We start from the raw sequence: 22,111 nt of genomic DNA on the forward strand, positions 1-22,111 counted from the left end.
GATGGCATAATAATATGCCATCAATGTCTGAGATGGATAATGCCACAATATTAGCATAATACGCACAAGTGATGTCACAGTGTGCTGTCCAATTTTTTTTTTGCGGCTTCATTAAAATGAATGGGTCCATGTCCAATCCACAAAAAATGCGAATGTGATGCGGACAAAAATACGGTCATCTGAATGGGCCTAATGCATATATGATGTCACAGTACAGTAATAATATAGTGATGTCATGGTACAAAAATGCAAAAAGTAATAGTTAACAAAAGGGAAAATGCAAACAGCAGAAGTAATCATAAGGCTCCATAATAAAATTTAGAATAGGGTCATATTAAATTTTCCATGGCACCTTTTACACATATAAACCACTAACTGTATCTTATGCCTCAGTGGATATGTGTCCCCTTAGTTGTTGGGCCCCGTAGCAGCTGTTATGCCTACTACCCTGGTACTTACTACCATAGAACCAGGGACCCCCGTTATCCCAATACATGCTGGTCCCAGAGGTGGGCCTCTGAGTTAGACTGGCTTCAGAATACATTTAGCCCTGTGATCCAGTTGGAGGTATGAGACATTTTGTTGAGTCACTGTGCAGAAAACCTGCACAAAGCCTTGAGCCTATGGCAGTATACAGAGAAAAAAAATCAGGAGCCATGGAGTTCTATTGCCCCTTCATATAAGAAATCAGTCTGTCGATGGTTAGACTCCCTATAGATATGCTGTCATTTGCTACAGCAGAAATAGCCCTTGAATTGTCCTGAATTCAACTGGTTGAAGTGTGGTTGTTAATGTGGTATGTTGAGATTAGAAATTTGTTTTTAAGTCCCAAGGACCAGTATATACTTACAGTGCTATACATATGATGGCTGCATAAAGCGGTACCCCCATGACTCTCTGTAAAGTAGCACAGCTTTTGTCTTCTTACTATTTTGGGTTATACAGTTCATCATTATTTGAGCTGAGCACTATGAGAATGAAAATAAACAGCCGTCCTCAAATGTGAGGTTAATAGACATTTCTGAAATTCCTTCTATGTAGTTTTATTTTCTTAAGTATCTTCATAGTCATTAGTGTCAAAGATGTTACCTTATTAAGAAATATGAACTCAATTTTTGATTGCAGCTGTTCTGATGTTATCTATAGCCCTATAATATCTAGCTTACATGATTTCAATGAGTTGAAGCATTGTCAAAAATTATAAACTATCGCTGTTTAACCAAGTCTATAACAGTAAAAATGTATCTCCAGTTCCCTAACAAATATATACTGTATATGCAATAGATTAAAAAAAAAATCACTTTCATATACATTTTTTCTTCTAATTTTTTAAACAGGTAACTCCAGGCAGTAAAGCAGCACAGTCCAATGTAAACCAAGGGGACATGGTGGTGGCTATTGATGGAGTAAGCACAGATGGCATGACACACTTAGAGGCCCAGAATAAAATCAAGTCTGCAAGCTACAGTCTGAGCCTCACTCTACAGAAGTAAGTCTGTTTTAGTTAATTTACAATTAAAAGTGCTTAAAATACTAAGTATGACACCATGGAAGGTAGACTAACAACGTTAACTAACCAGTGGTGACAGTTGCAAGCCTTCAACCTACCATCTGGTGATCCAAGGTAATGTCATAATATTTTCTCTTAAAACTTTTACTAACACATTTTATTCCTGCAAGCTAAGCTTGATTGACAGAAGACTACTTTGTTTAAAGCTGACCATACAGTTTGTATGTTGATCTCACGAATGTCCTGAGAGAGTAGAGGTCAGGGTAAAGAGAGATTGGACATGTTGGATATCAATATTCTCAATATTTGACCATAGGAGATGAGAGATAAGAAGCTGCCAGAGGCGTCCAATAGTACTGCTCTCACTAAGTTGCACGGCAGGTGGTGTTGCAGTGAAGCTCAGAAGCTCTCACAGATCAGAGAAAGTCAGACTGGCTGACTGGCTGAGCTCTCTTAAATAATGCCTGATCATAGAGAGAACTGTGCAGTTGTACAGTTACAGATGCATGGTTCTCTTTATTCCCCCCCCCCCTTTACTCATCTGTATGGTTAGTAAAACCATCCTCTTGTTACAGAAAGGACAATTCTGGAGCCAGGGGTGGTGAGTAGCCACTGGACCTCAGTTATGTGGCATTAACTCCTCCACTGTGCTTGGGGCAACAAACCACCAGGGATCCATATATTACCTATTTTCTGACAAAACCCAACAGTAATACTGGAATTAACCCCCTCACTGCTCTAGACAACAGGTACACGGACAAAAACCCCTTCACGACCCTGGGCCAACAGGTATACTGTCATTAACTAATTCTCTACTGTATACCACCAGTCATACATACCATTTCAATTCCCAAGACCACCACAGATACAGAGATTGACTAGTCTAGACTAATAGACAGGAATTCTGAGATTAACCTCCTAACTACCATAGACCACCAGAAATATTAACATTAATATTGAATTTTTACTTCCCTAACACTTGGATGCTGCTTAATACTAATTGCCTGGATGCTATGAAGTCGTGTATATCTGACCGATTTATAGATAATTATTTGGAAACGGTAAAAAAATATATATATTTAATGTGGTTCTGTATTGTCAGGCCTCAGAAGGGATAGTACCCATATCAAAACTGGCATGAGCGGGAAAAAGTCGCAAAACAGTTACAAACCGGATTCCCAAAAAGTTGGGACACTATACAAATCGTGAATAAAAACTGAATGCAATGATGTGGAGGTGCCAACTTCTAATATTGTATTCTGAATAGAACATAAATCACGGAACAAAAGTTTAAACTGAGAAAATATACCATTTTAAGGGAAAAATATGTTGAATCAGAATTTCATGGTGTCAACAAATCCCCAAAAAGTTGGGACAAGGCCATTTTCACCACTGTGTGGCATCTCCCCTTCTTCTTACAACATTCAACAGACGTCTGGAGACCGAGGAGACCAGTTTCTCAAGTTTAGAAATAGGAATGCTCTCCCATTCTTGTCTAATACAGGCCTCTAACTGTTCAATCGTCTTGGGTAGGGATGAGCGAACTCGAACTGTATAGTTCGGGTTCGTACCGAATTTTGGGGTGTCCGTGACACGGACCCGAACCCGGACATTTTCGTAAAAGTCCGGGTTCGGGTTCGGTGTTCGTCGCTTTCTTCGCGCTTTTGTGACGCTTTCTTGGCGCTTTTTGAAAGGCTGCAAAGCAGCCAATCAACAAGCGTCATACTACTTGCCCCAAGAGGCCATCACAGCCATGCCTACTATTGGCATGGCTGTGATTGGCCAGAGCACCATGTGACCCAGCCTCTATTTAAGCTGGAGTCACATAGCGCCGCCCGTCACTCTGCTCTGATTAGCGTAGGGAGAGGTTGCGGCTGCGACAGTAGGGCGAGATTAGGCAGATTAACTCCTCCAAAGGACTTGATTAACTGATCGATCTGCAGCTGTGGATCATTGAGCTGCTGATCCTCAATTGCTCACTGTTTTTAGGCTGCCCAGACCGTTTGTCAGTCACATTTTTCTGGGGTGATCGGCGGCCATTTTGTGTCTTGTGGTGCGCCAGCACAAGCTGCGACCAAGTGCATTTAACCCTCAATGGTGTGGTTGTTTTTTGGCTAAAGCCTACATCAGGGTGAAGCTGTCACACCAAGTGCATTTAACCAGCAATAGTCTGTTCATTTTTTGGCCATATACAAAATCAGGGGCAAGCTGCGCCTGTCACCAAGTGCATTTAACCCTCAATGGTGTGGTTGTTTTTTGGCTAAAGCCTACATCAGGGTGAAGCTGTCACACCAAGTGCATTTAACCAGCAATAGTCTGTTCATTTTTTGGCCATATACTAAATCAGGGGCAAGCTGCGACTGTCACCAAGTGCATTTAACCCTCAATGGTGTGGTTGTTTTTTGGCTAAAGCCTACATCAGGGTGAAGCTGTCACACCAAGTGCATTTAACCAGCAATAGTCTGTTTATTTTTTGGCCATATCCCAGTCTAATTCTGTCACTAAATCCATACCGGTCACCCAGCGCCTAAATACTAGGCCTCAAATTTATATCCCGCTAAATCTGTCCTTAGTGCTGTAGCTGGGCGAGTTATTTAGTGTCCGTTCAAGCACATTTCTTGTTCTGGGTTGAAATACAATTCCCAATTTAGCAATTTCATAATTTAGTGGTTTCTGCTATATCAGAGCTATTTGAAATCTATCCCTAAAAGGGTATATAATATTCAAGGTGCACATTGGGTCATTCAGAATAACTTCACACACACCCGCTACTGTGTATTTCCAAGTCTAATTCTGGCACTAAACCCATACCTGTCACCCAGCGCCTAAATACTAGGCCTCAAATTTATATCCAGCTAAATCTGTCCCTAGTGCTGTAGCTGGGCGAGTTATTTAGTGTCCGTTCAAGCACATTTCTTGTTCTGGGTTGAAATACAATTCCCAATTTAGCAATTTCATAATTTAGTGGTTTCTGCTATATCAGAGCTATTTGAAATCTATCCCTAAAAGGGTATATAATATTCAAGGTGCACATTGGGTCATTCAGAATAACTTCACACACACCCGCTACTGTGTATTTCCAAGTCTAATTCTGGCACTAAACCCATACCTGTCACCCAGCGCCTAAATACTAGGCCTCAAATTTATATCCCGCTAAATCTGTCCTTAGTGCTGTAGCTGGGCGAGTTATTTAGTGTCCGTTCAAGCACATTTCTTGTTCTGGGTTGAAATACAATTCCCAATTTAGCAATTTCATAATTTAGTGGTTTCTGCTATATCAGAGCTATTTGAAATCTATCCCTAAAAGGGTATATAATATTCAAGGTGCACATTGGGTCATTCAGAATAACTTCACACACACCCGCTACTGTGTATTTCCAAGTCTAATTCTGGCACTAAACCCATACCTGTCACCCAGCGCCTAAATACTAGGCCTCAAATTTATATCCCGCTAAATCTGTCCTTAGTGCTGTAGCTGGGCGAGTTATTTAGTGTCCGTTCAAGCACATTTCTTGTTCTGGGTTGAAATACAATTCCCAATTTAGCAATTTCATAATTTAGTGGTTTCTGCTATATCAGAGCTATTTGAAATCTATCCCTAAAAGGGTATATAATATTCAAGGTGCACATTGGGTCATTCAGAATAACTTCACACACACCCGCTACTGTGTATTTCCAAGTCTAATTCTGGCACTAAACCCATACCTGTCACCCAGCGCCTAAATACTAGGCCTCAAATTTATATCCCGCTAAATCTGTCCCTAGTGCTGTAGCTGGGCGAGTTATTTAGTGTCCGTTCAAGCACATTTCTTGTTCTGGGTTGAAATACAATTCCCAATTTAGCAATTTCATAATTTAGTGGTTTCTGCTATATCAGAGCTATTTGAAATCTATCCCTAAAAGGGTATATAATATTCAAGGTGCACATTGGGTCATTCAGAATAACTTCACACACACCCGCTACTGTGTATTTCCAAGTCTAATTCTGGCACTAAACCCATACCTGTCACCCAGCGCCTAAATACTAGGCCTCAAATTTATATCCCGCTAAATCTGTCCCTTAGTGCTGTAGCTGGGCGAGTTATTTAGTGTCCGTTCAAGCACATTTCTTGTTCTGGGTTGAAATACAATTCCCAATTTAGCAATTTCATAATTTAGTGGTTTCTGCTATATCAGAGCTATTTGAAATCTATCCCTAAAAGGGTATATAATATTCAAGGTGCACATTGGGTCATTCAGAATAACTTCACACACACCCGCTACTGTGTATTTCCAAGTCTAATTCTGGCACTAAACCCATACCTGTCACCCAGCGCCTAAATACTAGGCCTCAAATTTATATCCCGCTAAATCTGTCCTTAGTGCTGTAGCTGGGCGAGTTATTTAGTGTCCGTTCAAGCACATTTCTTGTTCTGGGTTGAAATACAATTCCCAATTTAGCAATTTCATAATTTAGTGGTTTCTGCTATATCAGAGCTATTTGAAATCTATCCCTAAAAGGGTATATAATATTCAAGGTGCACATTGGGTCATTCAGAATAACTTCACACACACCCGCTACTGTGTATTTCCAAGTCTAATTCTGGCACTAAACCCATACCTGTCACCCAGCGCCTAAATACTAGGCCTCAAATTTATATCCCGCTAAATCTGTCCTTAGTGCTGTAGCTGGGCGAGTTATTTAGTGTCCGTTCAAGCACATTTCTTGTTCTGGGTTGAAATACAATTCCCAATTTAGCAATTTCATAATTTAGTGGTTTCTGCTATATCAGAGCTATTTGAAATCTATCCCTAAAAGGGTATATAATATTCAAGGTGCACATTGGGTCATTCAGAATAACTTCACACACACCCGCTACTGTGTATTTCCAAGTCTAATTCTGGCACTAAACCCATACCTGTCACCCAGCGCCTAAATACTAGGCCTCAAATTTATATCCCGCTAAATCTGTCCCTAGTGCTGTAGCTGGGCGAGTTATTTAGTGTCCGTTCAAGCACATTTCTTGTTCTGGGTTGAAATACAATTCCCAATTTAGCAATTTCATAATTTAGTGGTTTCTGCTATATCAGAGCTATTTGAAATCTATCCCTAAAAGGGTATATAATATTCAAGGTGCACATTGGGTCATTCAGAATAACTTCACACACACCCGCTACTGTGTATTTCCAAGTCTAATTCTGGCACTAAACCCATACCTGTCACCCAGCGCCTAAATACTAGGCCTCAAATTTATATCCCGCTAAATCTGTCCCTAGTGCTGTAGCTGGGCGAGTTATTTAGTGTCCGTTCAAGCACATTTCTTGTTCTGGGTTGAAATACAATTCCCAATTTAGCAATTTCATAATTTAGTGGTTTCTGCTATATCAGAGCTATTTGAAATCTATCCCTAAAAGGGTATATAATATTCAAGGTGCACATTGGGTCATTCAGAATAACTTCACACACACCCGCTACTGTGTATTTCCAAGTCTAATTCTGGCACTAAACCCATACCTGTCACCCAGCGCCTAAATACTAGGCCTCAAATTTATATCCCGCTAAATCTGTCCCTAGTGCTGTAGCTGGGCGAGTTATTTAGTGTCCGTTCAAGCACATTTCTTGTTCTGGGTTGAAATACAATTCCCAATTTAGCAATTTCATAATTTAGTGGTTTCTGCTATATCAGAGCTATTTGAAATCTATCCCTAAAAGGGTATATAATATTCAAGGTGCACATTGGGTCATTCAGAATAACTTCACACACACCCGCTACTGTGTATTTCCAAGTCTAATTCTGGCACTAAACCCATACCTGTCACCCAGCGCCTAAATACTAGGCCTCAAATTTATATCCCGCTAAATCTGTCCTTAGTGCTGTAGCTGGGCGAGTTATTTAGTGTCCGTTCAAGCACATTTCTTGTTCTGGGTTGAAATACAATTCCCAATTTAGCAATTTCATAATTTAGTGGTTTCTGCTATATCAGAGCTATTTGAAATCTATCCCTAAAAGGGTATATAATATTCAAGGTGCACATTGGGTCATTCAGAATAACTTCACACACACCCGCTACTGTGTATTTCCAAGTCTAATTCTGGCACTAAACCCATACCTGTCACCCAGCGCCTAAATACTAGGCCTCAAATTTATATCCCGCTAAATCTGTCCTTAGTGCTGTAGCTGGGCGAGTTATTTAGTGTCCGTTCAAGCACATTTCTTGTTCTGGGTTGAAATACAATTCCCAATTTAGCAATTTCATAATTTAGTGGTTTCTGCTATATCAGAGCTATTTGAAATCTATCCCTAAAAGGGTATATAATATTCAAGGTGCACATTGGGTCATTCAGAATAACTTCACACACACCCGCTACTGTGTATTTCCAAGTCTAATTCTGGCACTAAACCCATACCTGTCACCCAGCGCCTAAATACTAGGCCTCAAATTTATATCCCGCTAAATCTGTCCCTAGTGCTGTAGCTGGGCGAGTTATTTAGTGTCCGTTCAAGCACATTTCTTGTTCTGGGTTGAAATACAATTCCCAATTTAGCAATTTCATAATTTAGTGGTTTCTGCTATATCAGAGCTATTTGAAATCTATCCCTAAAAGGGTATATAATATTCAAGGTGCACATTGGGTCATTCAGAATAACTTCACACACACCCGCTACTGTGTATTTCCAAGTCTAATTCTGGCACTAAACCCATACCTGTCACCCAGCGCCTAAATACTAGGCCTCAAATTTATATCCCGCTAAATCTGTCCCTAGTGCTGTAGCTGGGCGAGTTATTTAGTGTCCGTTCAAGCACATTTCTTGTTCTGGGTTGAAATACAATTCCCAATTTAGCAATTTCATAATTTAGTGGTTTCTGCTATATCAGAGCTATTTGAAATCTATCCCTAAAAGGGTATATAATATTCAAGGTGCACATTGGGTCATTCAGAATAACTTCACACACACCCGCTACTGTGTATTTCCAAGTCTAATTCTGGCACTAAACCCATACCTGTCACCCAGCGCCTAAATACTAGGCCTCAAATTTATATCCCGCTAAATCTGTCCCTAGTGCTGTAGCTGGGCGAGTTATTTAGTGTCCGTTCAAGCACATTTCTTGTTCTGGGTTGAAATACAATTCCCAATTTAGCAATTTCATAATTTAGTGGTTTCTGCTATATCAGAGCTATTTGAAATCTATCCCTAAAAGGGTATATAATATTCAAGGTGCACATTGGGTCATTCAGAATAACTTCACACACACCCGCTACTGTGTATTTCCAAGTCTAATTCTGGCACTAAACCCATACCTGTCACCCAGCGCCTAAATACTAGGCCTCAAATTTATATCCCGCTAAATCTGTCCCTAGTGCTGTAGCTGGGCGAGTTATTTAGTGTCCGTTCAAGCACATTTCTTGTTCTGGGTTGAAATACAATTCCCAATTTAGCAATTTCATAATTTAGTGGTTTCTGCTATATCAGAGCTATTTGAAATCTATCCCTAAAAGGGTATATAATATTCAAGGTGCACATTGGGTCATTCAGAATAACTTCACACACACCCGCTACTGTGTATTTCCAAGTCTAATTCTGGCACTAAACCCATACCTGTCACCCAGCGCCTAAATACTAGGCCTCAAATTTATATCCCGCTAAATCTGTCCCTAGTGCTGTAGCTGGGCGAGTTATTTAGTGTCCGTTCAAGCACATTTCTTGTTCTGGGTTGAAATACAATTCCCAATTTAGCAATTTCATAATTTAGTGGTTTCTGCTATATCAGAGCTATTTGAAATCTATCCCTAAAAGGGTATATAATATTCAAGGTGCACATTGGGTCATTCAGAATAACTTCACACACACCCGCTACTGTGTATTTCCAAGTCTAATTCTGGCACTAAACCCATACCTGTCACCCAGCGCCTAAATACTAGGCCTCAAATTTATATCCCGCTAAATCTGTCCTTAGTGCTGTAGCTGGGCGAGTTATTTAGTGTCCGTTCAAGCACATTTCTTGTTCTGGGTTGAAATACAATTCCCAATTTAGCAATTTCATAATTTAGTGGTTTCTGCTATATCAGAGCTATTTGAAATCTATCCCTAAAAGGGTATATAATATTCAAGGTGCACATTGGGTCATTCAGAATAACTTCACACACACCCGCTACTGTGTATTTCCAAGTCTAATTCTGGCACTAAACCCATACCTGTCACCCAGCGCCTAAATACTAGGCCTCAAATTTATATCCCGCTAAATCTGTCCCTAGTGCTGTAGCTGGGCGAGTTATTTAGTGTCCGTTCAAGCACATTTCTTGTTCTGGGTTGAAATACAATTCCCAATTTAGCAATTTCATAATTTAGTGGTTTCTGCTATATCAGAGCTATTTGAAATCTATCCCTAAAAGGGTATATAATATTCAAGGTGCACATAGGGTCATTCAGAATAACTTCACACACCCGCTACTGTGCATTTCCAAATCTAATTCTGTCACTAAACCCATACCTGTCACCCAGCGCCTAAATACTAGGCCTCAAATTTATATCCCGCTAAATCTCTCGTTACCGCTGTCCTGTTGTGGCTGGGAAAGTTATTTAGTGTCCGTCAAAGCACATTTTTTGTTCTGGGTTGAAATACAATTCCCAATTTAGCAATTTCATAATTTAGTCGTTTCTGCTATATCAGAGCTATTTGAAATCTATCCCTAAAAGGGTAGATCATATTGAAGGTGCACATAGGGTCATTCAGAATAACTTCACACACACGCTTCTGTGCATTTCCAAGTCTAATTCTGTCACTAAATCCATACCGGTCACCCAGCGCCTAAATACTAGGCCTCAAATTTATATCCCGCTGAATTTGAATACAATACATTGGGCCAAATAATATATTTGTTGTTGTGGTGAACCATAACAATGAGAAAAACATCTAGTAAGGGACGCGGACGTGGACATGGTCGTGGTGGTGTTAGTGGACCCTCTGGTGCTGGGAGAGGACGTGGCCGTTCTGCCACATCCACACGTCCTAGTGTACCAACTACCTCAGGTCCCAGTAGCCGCCAGAATTTACAGCGATATATGGTGGGGCCCAATGCCGTTCTAAGGATGGTAAGGCCTGAGCAGGTACAGGCATTAGTCAATTGGGTGGCCGACAGTGGATCCAGCACGTTCACATTATCTCCCACCCAGTCTTCTGCAGAAAGCGCACAGATGGCGCCTGAAAACCAACCCCATCAGTCTGTCACATCACCCCCATGCATACCAGGGAAACTGTCTCAGCTTCAAGTTATGCAGCAGTCTCTTATGCTGTTTGAAGACTCCGCTGGCAGGGTTTCCCAAGGGCATCCACCTAGCCCTTCCCCAGCGGTGAAAGACATAGAATGCACTGACGCACAACCACTTATGTTTCCTGATGATGAGGACATGGGAATACCACCTCAGCATGTCTCTGATGATGACGAAACACAGGTGCCAACTGCTGCGTCTTTCTGCAGTGTGCAGACTGAACAGGAGGTCAGGGATCAAGACTGGGTGGAAGACGATGCAGGGGACGATGAGGTCCTAGACCCCACATGGAATGAAGGTCGTGCCACTGACTTTCACAGTTCGGAGGAAGAGGCAGTGGTGAGACCGAGCCAACAGCGTAGCAAAAGAGGGAGCAGTGGGCAAAAGCAGAACACCCGCCGCCAAGAGACTCCGCCTGCTACTGACCGCCGCCATCTGGGACCGAGCACCCCAAAGGCAGCTTCAAGGAGTTCCCTGGCATGGCACTTCTTCAAACAATGTGCTGACGACAAGACCCGAGTGGTTTGCACGCTGTGCCATCAGAGCCTGAAGCGAGGCATTAACGTTCTGAACCTGAGCACAACCTGCATGACCAGGCACCTGCATGCAAAGCATGAACTGCAGTGGAGTAAACACCTTAAAACCAAGGAAGTCACTCAGGCTCCCCCTGCTACCTCTTCTGCTGCTGCCGCCTCGGCCTATTCTGCTGCTGCCGCCTCGGCCTCTTCCTCCGCCTCTGGAGGAACGTTGGCACCTGCCGCCCAGCAAACAGGGGATGTACCACCAACACCACCACCACCACCTCCGTCACCAAGCGTCTCAACCATGTCACACGCCAGCGTTCAGCTCTCCATCTCACAAACATTTGATAGAAAGCGTAAATTCCCACCTAGCCACCCTCGATCCCTGGCCCTGAATGCCAGCATTTCTAAACTACTGGCCTATGAAATGCTGTCATTTAGGCTGGTGGACACAGACAGCTTCAAACAGCTCATGTCGCTTGCTGTCCCACAGTATGTTGTTCCCAGCCGGCACTACTTCTCCAAGAGAGCCGTGCCTTCCCTGCACAACCAAGTATCCGATAAAATCAAGTGTGCACTGCGCAACGCCATCTGTGGCAAGGTCCACCTAACCACAGATACGTGGACCAGTAAGCACGGCCAGGGACGCTATATCTCCCTAACTGCACACTGGGTAAATGTAGTGGCAGCTGGGCCCCAGGCGGAGAGCTGTTTGGCGCACGTCCTTCCGCCGCCAAGGATCGCAGGGCAACATTCTTTGCCTCCTGTTGCCACCTCCTCCTTCTCGGCTTCCTCCTCCTCTTCTTCCACCTGCTCATCCAGTCAGCCACACACCTTCACCACCAACTTCAGCACAGCCCGGGGTAAACGTCAGCAGGCCATTCTGAAACTCATATGTTTGGGGGACAGGCCCCACACCGCACAGGAGTTGTGGCGGGGTATAGAACAACAGACCGACGAGTGGTTGCTGCCGGTGAGCCTCAAGCCCGGCCTGGTGGTGTGTGATAATGGGCGAAATCTCGTTGCAGCTCTGGGACTAGCCAATTTGACGCACATCCCTTGCTTGGCGCATGTGCTGAATTTGGTGGTGCAGAAGTTCATTCACAACTACCCCGACATGTCAGAGCTGCTGCATAAAGTGCGGGCCGTCTGTTCGCGCTTCCGGCATTCACATCCTGCTGCTGCTCGCCTGTCTGCGCTACAGCGTAACTTCGGCCTTCCCGCTCACCGCCTCATATGCGACGTGCCCACCAGGTGGAACTCCACCTTGCACATGCTGGACAGACTGTGCGAGCAGCAGCAGGCCATAGTGGAGTTTCAGCTGCAGCACGCACGGGTCAGTCGCACTACAGAACAGCACCACTTCACCACCAATGACTGGGCCTCCATGCGAGACCTGTGTGCCCTGTTGCGCTGTTTCGAGTACTCCACCAACATGGCCAGTGGCGATGACACCGTTATCAGCGTTACAATACCACTTCTATGTCTCCTTGAGAAAACACTTAGGGCGATGATGGAAGAGGAGGTGGCCCAGGAGGAGGAGGAGGAGGAGGAAGAGGGGTCATTTTTAGCACTTTCAGGCCAGTCTCTTCGAAGTGACTCAGAGGGAGGTTTTTGGCAACAGCAGAGGCCAGGTACAAATGTGGCCAGCCAGGGCCCACTACTGGAGGACGAGGAGGACGAGGATGAGGAGGAGGTGGAGGAGGATGAGGATGAAGCATGGTCACAGCGGGGTGGCACCCAACGCAGCTCGGGTCCATCACTGGTGCGTGGCTGGGGGGAAAGGCAGGACGATGACGATACGCCTCCCACAGAGGACAGCTTGTCCTTACCCCTGGGCAGCCTGGCACACATGAGCGACTACATGCTGCAGTGCCTGCGCAACGACAGCAGAGTTGCCCACATTTTAACCTGTGCGGACTACTGGGTTGCCACCCTGCTGGATCCACGCTACAAAGACAATGTGCCCACCTTACTTCCTGCACTGGAGCGTGATAGGAAGATGCGCGAGTACAAGCGCACGTTGGTAGACGCGCTACTGAGAGCATTCCCAAATGTCACAGGGGAACAAGTGGAAGCCCAAGGCCAAGGCAGAGGAGGAGCAAGAGGTCGCCAAGGCAGCTGTGTCACGGCCAGCTCCTCTGAGGGCAGGGTTAGCATGGCAGAGATGTGGAAAACTTTTGTCAACACGCCACAGCTAACTGCACCACCACCTGATACGCAACGTGTTAGCAGGAGGCAACATTTCACTAACATGGTGGAACAGTACGTGTGCACACCCCTCCACGTACTGACTGATGGTTCGGCCCCATTCAACTTCTGGGTCTCTAAATTGTCCACGTGGCCAGAGCTAGCCTTTTATGCCTTGGAGGTGCTGGCCTGCCCGGCAGCCAGCGTTTTGTCTGAACGTGTATTCAGCACGGCAGGGGGCGTCATTACAGACAAACGCAGCCGCCTGTCTACAGCCAATGTGGACAAGCTGACGTTCATAAAAATGAACCAGGCATGGATCCCACAGGACCTGTCCGTCCCTTGTCCAGATTAGACATTAACTACCTCCCCATAACCATATATTATTGGACTCCAGGGCACTTCCTCATTCAATCCTATTTTTATTTTCATTTTACCATTATATTGCGAGGCTACCCAAAGTTGAATGAACCTCTCCTCTGCCTGTGTGCTAGGCCTAAATATATGCCAATGGACTGTTGCAGTGGTGGGTGACGTGAAGCCTCATTCTCTGCTATGACATGCAGACTAATTCTCTGCTGACATGAAGACAGATTCTCTGTTACGGGACCTCCCTCCTCTGCCTGGGTGCTGGGCCTAAATATATGCCAATGGACTGTTGCAGTGGTGGGTGACGTGAAGCCTGATTCTCTGCTATGACATGCAGACTAATTCTCTGCTGACATGAAGACAGATTCTCTGTTACGGGACCTCTCTCCTCTGCCTGTGTGTGTGCTGGGCCTAAATATATGCCAATGGACTGTTGCAGTGGTGGCTGACGTGAAGCCTCATTCTCTGCTATGACATGCAGACTAATTCTCTGCTGACATGAAGACAGATTCTCTGTTACGGGACCTCTCTCCTCTGCCTGTGTGTGTGCTGGGCCTAAATATATGCCAATGGACTGTTGCAGTGGTGGCTGACGTGAAGCCTCATTCTCTGCTATGACATGCAGACTAATTCTCTGCTGACATGAAGACAGATTCTCTGTTACGGGACCTCTCTCCTCTGCCTGTGTGTGTGCTGGGCCTAAATATATGCCAATGGACTGTTGCAGTGGTGGCTGACGTGAAGCCTCATTCTCTGCTATGACATGCAGACTAATTCTCTGCTGACATGAAGCCAGATTGTCTGTTACGGGACCTCTCTCCTCTGCCTGTGTGTGTGCTGGGCCTAAATATATGCCAATGGACTGTTGCAGTGGTGGCTGACGTGAAGCCTCATTCTCTGCTATGACATGCAGACTAATTCTCTGCTGACATGAAGACAGATTCTCTGTTACGGGACCTCCCTCCTCTGCCTGGGTGCTGGGCCTAAATATATGCCAATGGACTGTTGCAGTGGTGGCTGACGTGAAGCCTCATTCTCTGCTATGACATGCAGACTAATTCTCTGCTGACATGAAGACAGATTCTCTGTTACGGGACCTCCCTCCTCTGCCTGGGTGCTGGGCCTAAATATATGCCAATGGACTGTTGCAGTGGTGGGTGACGTGAAGCCTCATTCTCTGCTATGACATGCAGACTGATTCTCTGCTGACATGAAGCCAGATTGTCTGTTACGGGACCTCCCTCCTCTGCCTGGGTGCTGGGCCTAAATATATGCCAATGGACTGTTGCAGTGGTGGCTGACGTGAAGCCTCATTCTCTGCTATGACATGCAGACTGATTCTCTGCTGACATGAAGCCAGATTGTCTGTTACGGGACCTCTCTCCTCTGCCTGTGTGCTAGGCCTAAATATATGCCAATGGACTGTTGCAGTGGTGGCTGACGTGAAGCCTCATTCTCTGCTATGACATGCAGACTGATTCTCTGCTGACATGAAGCCAGATCGTCTGTTACGGGACCTCTCTGCTCTGCCTGTGTGCTAGGCCTAAATATATGCCAATGGACTGTTGCAGTGGTGGGTGACGTGAAGCCTCATTCTCTGCTATGACATGCAGACTGATTCTCTGCTGTCATGAAGCCAGATTGTCTGTTACGGGACCTCTCTGCTCTGCCTGTGTGCTAGGCCTAAATATATGCCAATGGACTGTTGCAGTGGTGGGTGACGTGAAGCCTCATTCTCTGCTATGACATGCAGACTGATTCTCTGCTGACATGAAGCCAGATTGTCTGTTACGGGACCTCTCTCCTCTGCCTGTGTGCTAGGCCTAAATATATGCCAATGGACTGTTGCAGTGGTGGCTGACGTGAAGCCTCATTCTCTGCTATGACATGCAGACTAATTCTCTGCTGACATGAAGCCAGATTGTCTGTTACGGGACCTCTCTCCTCTGCCTGGGTGCTGGGCCTAAATTTATGACAATGGACTGTTGCAGTGGTGGCTGACGTGAAGCCTGATTCTCTGCTATGACATGCAGACTGATTCTCTGCTGACATGAAGCCAGATCCTCTGTTACGGGACCTCTCTCCTCTGCCTGTGTGTGTGCTGGGCCTAAATATATGCCAATGGACTGTTGCAGTGGTGGCTGACGTGAAGCCTCATTCTCTGCTATGACATGCAGACTGATTCTCTGCTGACATGAAGCCAGATTCTCTGTTACGGGACCTCTCTCCTCTGCCTGTGTGTGTGCTGGGCCTAAATATATGCCAATGGACTGTTGCAGTGGTGGCTGACGTGAAGCCTCATTCTCTGCTATGACATGCAGACTAATTCTCTGCTGACATGAAGACAGATTCTCTGTTACGGGACCTCCCTCCTCTGCCTGGGTGCTGGGCCTAAATATATGCCAATGGACTGTTGCAGTGGTGGCTGACGTGAAGCCTCATTCTCTGCTATGACATGCAGACTAATTCTCTGCTGACATGAAGACAGATTCTCTGTTACGGGACCTCTCTCCTCTGCCTGGGTGCCGGGGCCTAAATATCTGAGAATGGACTGTTCCAGTGGTGGGTGACGGGAAGCCAGATTCTCTGCTATGGAACCTCTCTCCAATTGATTTTGGTTAATTTTTATTTATTTAATTTTTATTTTAATTCATTTCCCTATCCACATTTGTTTGCAGGGGATTTACCTACATGTTGCTGCCTTTTGCAGCCCTCTAGCTCTTTCCTGGGCTGTTTTACAGCCTTTTTAGTGCCGAAAAGTTCGGGTCCCCATTGACTTCAATGGGGTTCGGGTTCGGGACGAAGTTCGGATCGGGTTCGGATCCCGAACCCGAACATTTCCGGGATGTTCGGCCGAACTTCTCGAACCCGAACATCCAGGTGTTCGCTCAACTCTAGTCTTGGGCCTTCTTTGTTGCACCTTCCTCTTTATGATGTACCAAATGTTCTCTATAGGTGAAAGATCTGGACTGCAGACTGGCCATTTCAGTACCCGGATCCTTCCCCTACGCAGCCATGATGTTGTGATTGATGCAGAATGTGGTCTGGCATTATCTTGTTGAAAAATGCAGGGTCTTCCCTGAAAGAGATGACGTCTGGATGGGAGCATATGTTGTTCTAGAACCTGAATATATTTTTCTGCATTGATGGTGCCTTTCCAGACATGCAAGCTGCCCATGCCACACGCACTCATGCAACCCTATACCATCAGAGATGCAGGCTTCTGAACTGACCGTTGATAACAACTTGGGTTGTCCTTGTCCTCTTTGGTCCGGATGACATGGCGTCCCAGATTTCCAAAAAGAACTTTGAATCGTGACTCGTCTGACCACAGAACAGTCTTCCATTTTGCCACACTCCATTTTAAATGATCCCTGGCCCAGTGAAAACGCCTGAGCTTGTGGATTTTGCTTAGAAATGGCTTCTTCTTTGCACTGTAGAGTTTCAGCTGGTAACGGCGGATGGCACGGTGGATTGTGTTCACTGACAATGATTTCTGGAAGTATTCCTGAGCCCATTCTGTGATTTCCTTTACAGAGCCATTCGCAGTTTCACTGTTTGTGGTGCAGTGTCGTTTAAGGGCCCGGAGATCACGGGCATCCAGTATGGTTTTACGGCCTTGACCCTTATGCGCAGAGATTGTTCCAGATTCTCTGAGTCTTCGGATGATGTTATGCACAGTTGATGATGATAGATGCAAAGTCTTTGCAATTTTTTCGCTGGGTAACACCTTTCTGATATTGCTCCACTATCTTTCTGCGCAACATTGTGGGAATTGGTGATCCTCTACCCATCTTGGCTTCTGAGAGACACTGCCACTCTGAGAATCTCTTTTTATACCCAATCATGTTGCCAATTGACCTAATTAGTGTTAATTGGTCTTCCAGCTCTTCGTTATGCTCAAATTTACTTTTTCCAGCCTCTTATTGCTACTTGTCCCAACTTTTTTGGGATTTGTTGACACTGTGAAAATTTGAATCAACGTATTTTTCCTTTAAAATGATACATTTACTCGGATTAAACGTTTGATCTGTTTAGTGTCCCAACTTTTTGGGAATCCGGTTTGTAGTTGTGCCACAATCCGCACCAGAAATATGCCTAATATAGACATATTTCTGGATAATAAATGACCCCTTTTGTCTAGCAGCATCTTATCCTCTTCTTCTCTTTGAAATATCTACATATTAATTTCTCTCAAGGCTATTCCAATAACCAAATCCAAACACATCGATTGTGAACTGTTTCCTAATGGGGTCCATTTGTGTTTTATTGATCTGTCAATAATTTCAGTATTTACCAGTACTTGCAGTTATACAAACCAAAAGAGCTATTTGTGGCTTGGGCATTTTGTTTTTCCCTGTATAAAATACATTTAATGAAAACCACGTTCAACATCTCATACTAAGAAAACAAGCGTTCCAAAAAAGCTATCTCATAAAATATAGGAACCAATGATTCAATAGAAAATGAACAACAAATCTTCACCAAATGTTTATGTTGGCTGAAAACTAGTTTTATTGAAAGCAGACAATGTGTATAGTTCACTTAACACCACTTTGCCTCTATCTAGCAGAGAAAAATAGAAAGACATTATAGTTTTGGCTCCTCACAATTTCTGGGTATTTGCAGCTACAAAGGATGTCTGAATGGACTACCGAATGAGGCGAGCTGTAAAAACGTGGGATGATTACAGGCAATTCTTAGGTGTCTTTTTTCTCATGAGTTGTGAAATTGTGGATGGACAAGATCACACATAAAAGCACTACAAGGTTAAGAATAGAGACAGGTGGAATATGAGTAATCCGTTTCTTTATGGCATCTCTGCAAAATGTTTTTAAAGGACAAAAACTCATGTCTATAAACTATAGGTAAAGTAATAATTAATGGGGTGTTGCCATCATGACAGACAATGGGGGCATATAGCTAGGATATGCCCTCATTGTCTGACACAGTGGCGGAAATAATTATTTGACCCCTCACTGATTTTGTAAGTTTGTCCAATGACAAAGAAATGAAAAGTCTCAGAACAGTATCATTTCAATGGTAGGTTTATTGTAACAGTGGCAGATAGCACATCAAAAGGAAAATCGAAAAAATAACTTTAAATAAAAGATAGCAACTGATTTGCATTTCATTGAGTGAAATAAGTATTTGAACCCCTACCAACCATTAAGAGTTCTGGCTCCCACAGAGTGGTTAGACACTTCTACTCAATTAGTCACCCTCATTAAGGACACATGTCTTAACTAGTCACCTGTATAAAAGACACCTGTCCACAGAATCAATCAATCAAGCAGACTCCAAACTCTCCAACATGGGAAAGACCAAAGAGCTGTCCAAGGATGTCAGAGACAAAATTGTAGACCTGCACAAGGCTGGAATGGGCTACAAAACCATTAGCAAGAAGCTGGGAGAGAAGGTGACAACTGTTGGTGCGATTGTTCGAAAATGGAAGGAGCACAAAATGACCATCAATCGACCTCGCTCTGGGGCTCCACGCAAGATCTCACCTCGTGGGGTGTCAATGGTTCTGAGAAAGGTGAAAAAGCATCCTAGAACTACACGGGAGGAGTTAGTTAATGACCTCAAATTAGCAGGGACCACAGTCACCAAGAAAACCATTGGAAACACATTACACCGCAATGGATTAAAATTCTGCAGGGCTCACAAGGTCCCCCTGCTCAGGAAGGCACATGTGCAGGCCCGTCTGAAGTTTGCCAATGAACACCTGAATGATTCAGAGAGTGACTGGGAGAAGGTGCTGTGGTCTGATGAGACCAAAATAGAGCTCTTTGGCATTAACTCAACTCGCTGTGTTTGGAGGAAGAAAAATGCTGCCTATGACCCCCAAAACACCGTCCCCACCGTCAAGCATGGGGGTGGAAACATTTTGCTTTAGGGGTGTTTTTCTGCTAAGGGCACAGGACAACTTATTCGCATAAACGGGAAAATGGACGGAGCCATGTATCGTGAAATCCTGAGCGACAACCTCCTTCCCTCTGCCAGGAAACTGAAAATGGGTCGTGGATGGGTGTTCCAGCACGACAATGACCCAAAACATACAGCAAAGGCAACAAAGGAGTGGCTCAAGAAGAAGCACATTAAGGTCATGGAGTGGCCTAGTCAGTCTCCGGACCTTAATCCAATCGAAAACCTATGGAGGGAGCTCAAGCTCAGAGTTGCACAGAGACAGCCTCGAAACCTTAGGGATTTAGAGATGATCTGCAAAGAGGAGTGGACCAACATTCCTCCTAAAATGTGCGCAAACTTGGTCATCAATTACAAGAAACGTTTGACCTCTGTGCTTGCAAACAAGGGTTTTTCCACCAAGTATTAAGTCTTTTTTTGTTAGAGGGTTCAAATACTTATTTCACTCAATGAAATGCAAATCAGTTGCTATCTTTTATTTAAAGTTATTTTTTCGATTTTCCTTTTGATGTGCTATCTGCCACTGTTACAATAAACCTACCATTGAAATGATACTGTTCTGAGACTTTTCATTTCTTTGTCATTGGACAAACTTACAAAATCAGTGAGGGGTCAAATAATTATTTCCGCCACTGTAGGTGCGGGTCCCACCTCCGGAGAATGGAGCGGGGAAAGTATTGGAGGGCGCACTGCACATGCGCAGCCGCTCTCGATTCATTTCTGGCTCGGCTATTTCCATCGGCCCCATAGAAATGAATGAGAGCGGGGGCTGCACATGTTTGGTGTGCTCCCATTCACATGTATGGGAGCAGCAGGAAGAAGCACTTGGTGGTTGCCGGACCCCGGGGTCCTCCAGCCGCAACTCTTCCCGCTCCATTCTCGTTCTAGGGATATGCCCCCATTGTCTGTGATGGGAATCCCCGTTTAATAATCAAAGAGCCAGCGGGTGCATTTACTGCATTATACAAAACTCCATTTCAGACATGCAATAATTGATGATTATTGATGGGGCTATGAATAACAGAGCTGAGCTGTAGGACCAGGTTCAGCCACGTGTGTGCACAGGCCTCAGTGCTAGGATAAAAATAAAGAAATTGCAGGTCACACTTTGTGGAACTCACTCCACCAAACATGCATTAATGTATATTTATGGAAACTTTCCTTAAAGGGCTTCTGTCACCCCACTAAACGCATTATTATTTTTTTGTCTACTTATAATCCCTATCCTGCCATATTGCCATACATTATGTTATTAATAATTTTCGTTCAGTAGATTTAGCCAAAAACTTACTTTTATGATATGCTAATTACCTTTCTACCAGCAAGTAGGGCTAAAATAAAAGTTGAGTGGTGCTTAAAAGTTCACGAATCCTTTAGAATATTCTATATTTCTGCATAAATTTGACCTAAAACTACATCATATTTTCACACAAGTCCCAAAAGTAGATAAATATAACCAAATCAAACAAAAGTGTAAAACATATTAGGCTTGGTCATTTATTTAATGAGGAAAATGACCCAATATCACATATCTGTGAGTTGCGAGAGTATTTGAAGTGTGAACCTTTGCTTTCAGTATCTGGTGTGACCCCTTAGTTCAGCAATAACCGCAACTAAACATTTCCGGTAGTTATTGATTAATCCTGTACAGTGGTTTGGAGGAATTTTATCCCATTCAAAAACAAAACAACTTGCTGGGTTTCCTTACATAAACTGCTTACTTTACGTCCCTCCACAACATTTAAATTGGATTAAGATCAGACTTCCTGGGCTTTATGGGTTAGGTCACGTGACCTCATTAACCAATCCTTGCCCTCCTGCACATATATAAGTGGCTCAGCCCCCTTCCCAGATGCCTCAGTGTCAAGGACCTTGTGTCCTGCTAAGGTTCCTGATATCCGCTTGTTTTCCTGTGTTCCTAATTCATACTTGTGTTCCTGGATTCTGCTACCCGTTTGATCCCTGCCTGCTTAACTTGACTCTCCTGTTGCCGACCTGTATTGCCTGACCTGTATCTGTGCCACCTGCCCTGACCTTTTGTGTGTCTGACTTCACCTCTGCCTCATCCTTTGGTCCTGCACTGTTGCTCCTGGTAATGACCCCACCTGCTGACATCGCTTGTACTTCTGGTACCTTTCTCAGGTACCTCCTGGTCTGCCTGGACCAGCTGCCTCGTGTGCCTATTCTCCTCAAGAGGTAGCGATCTGGTGTTCCCCTCGGGAAAGTCTATCCCCACCATCAGGGGTACTGTGAAGATCGAGGGGTTCACTTAGACAACGCCCTTAGAGGAGGTAGGACGCGCGGCACAGTGGGTTCGCACCCGCTGTTTCGTGATAGTACTG

The 22,111-nt window shown here is 44.3% G+C and overlaps 1 protein-coding gene across 16 annotated transcripts in view; it reads left to right on the forward strand.

Moving 5' to 3' along the window:
- Positions 1-22,111, forward strand: part of LDB3 (LIM domain binding 3) — a 205,526-nt gene that overhangs the window by 57,825 nt on the left and 125,590 nt on the right. For all 16 annotated transcript variants that reach the window (XM_044300293.1, XM_044300294.1, XM_044300292.1 and 13 more), the window contains one exon: positions 1,338-1,489. In XM_044300293.1, the coding sequence (XP_044156228.1) occupies positions 1,338-1,489 (152 nt within the window). The remainder of the gene's footprint in view (positions 1-1,337; positions 1,490-22,111) is intronic.

This window comes from Bufo gargarizans, chromosome 6 (assembly GCF_014858855.1).
Source record: "Bufo gargarizans isolate SCDJY-AF-19 chromosome 6, ASM1485885v1, whole genome shotgun sequence".
Classification (NCBI taxonomy): Eukaryota; Metazoa; Chordata; class Amphibia; order Anura; family Bufonidae; genus Bufo; species Bufo gargarizans.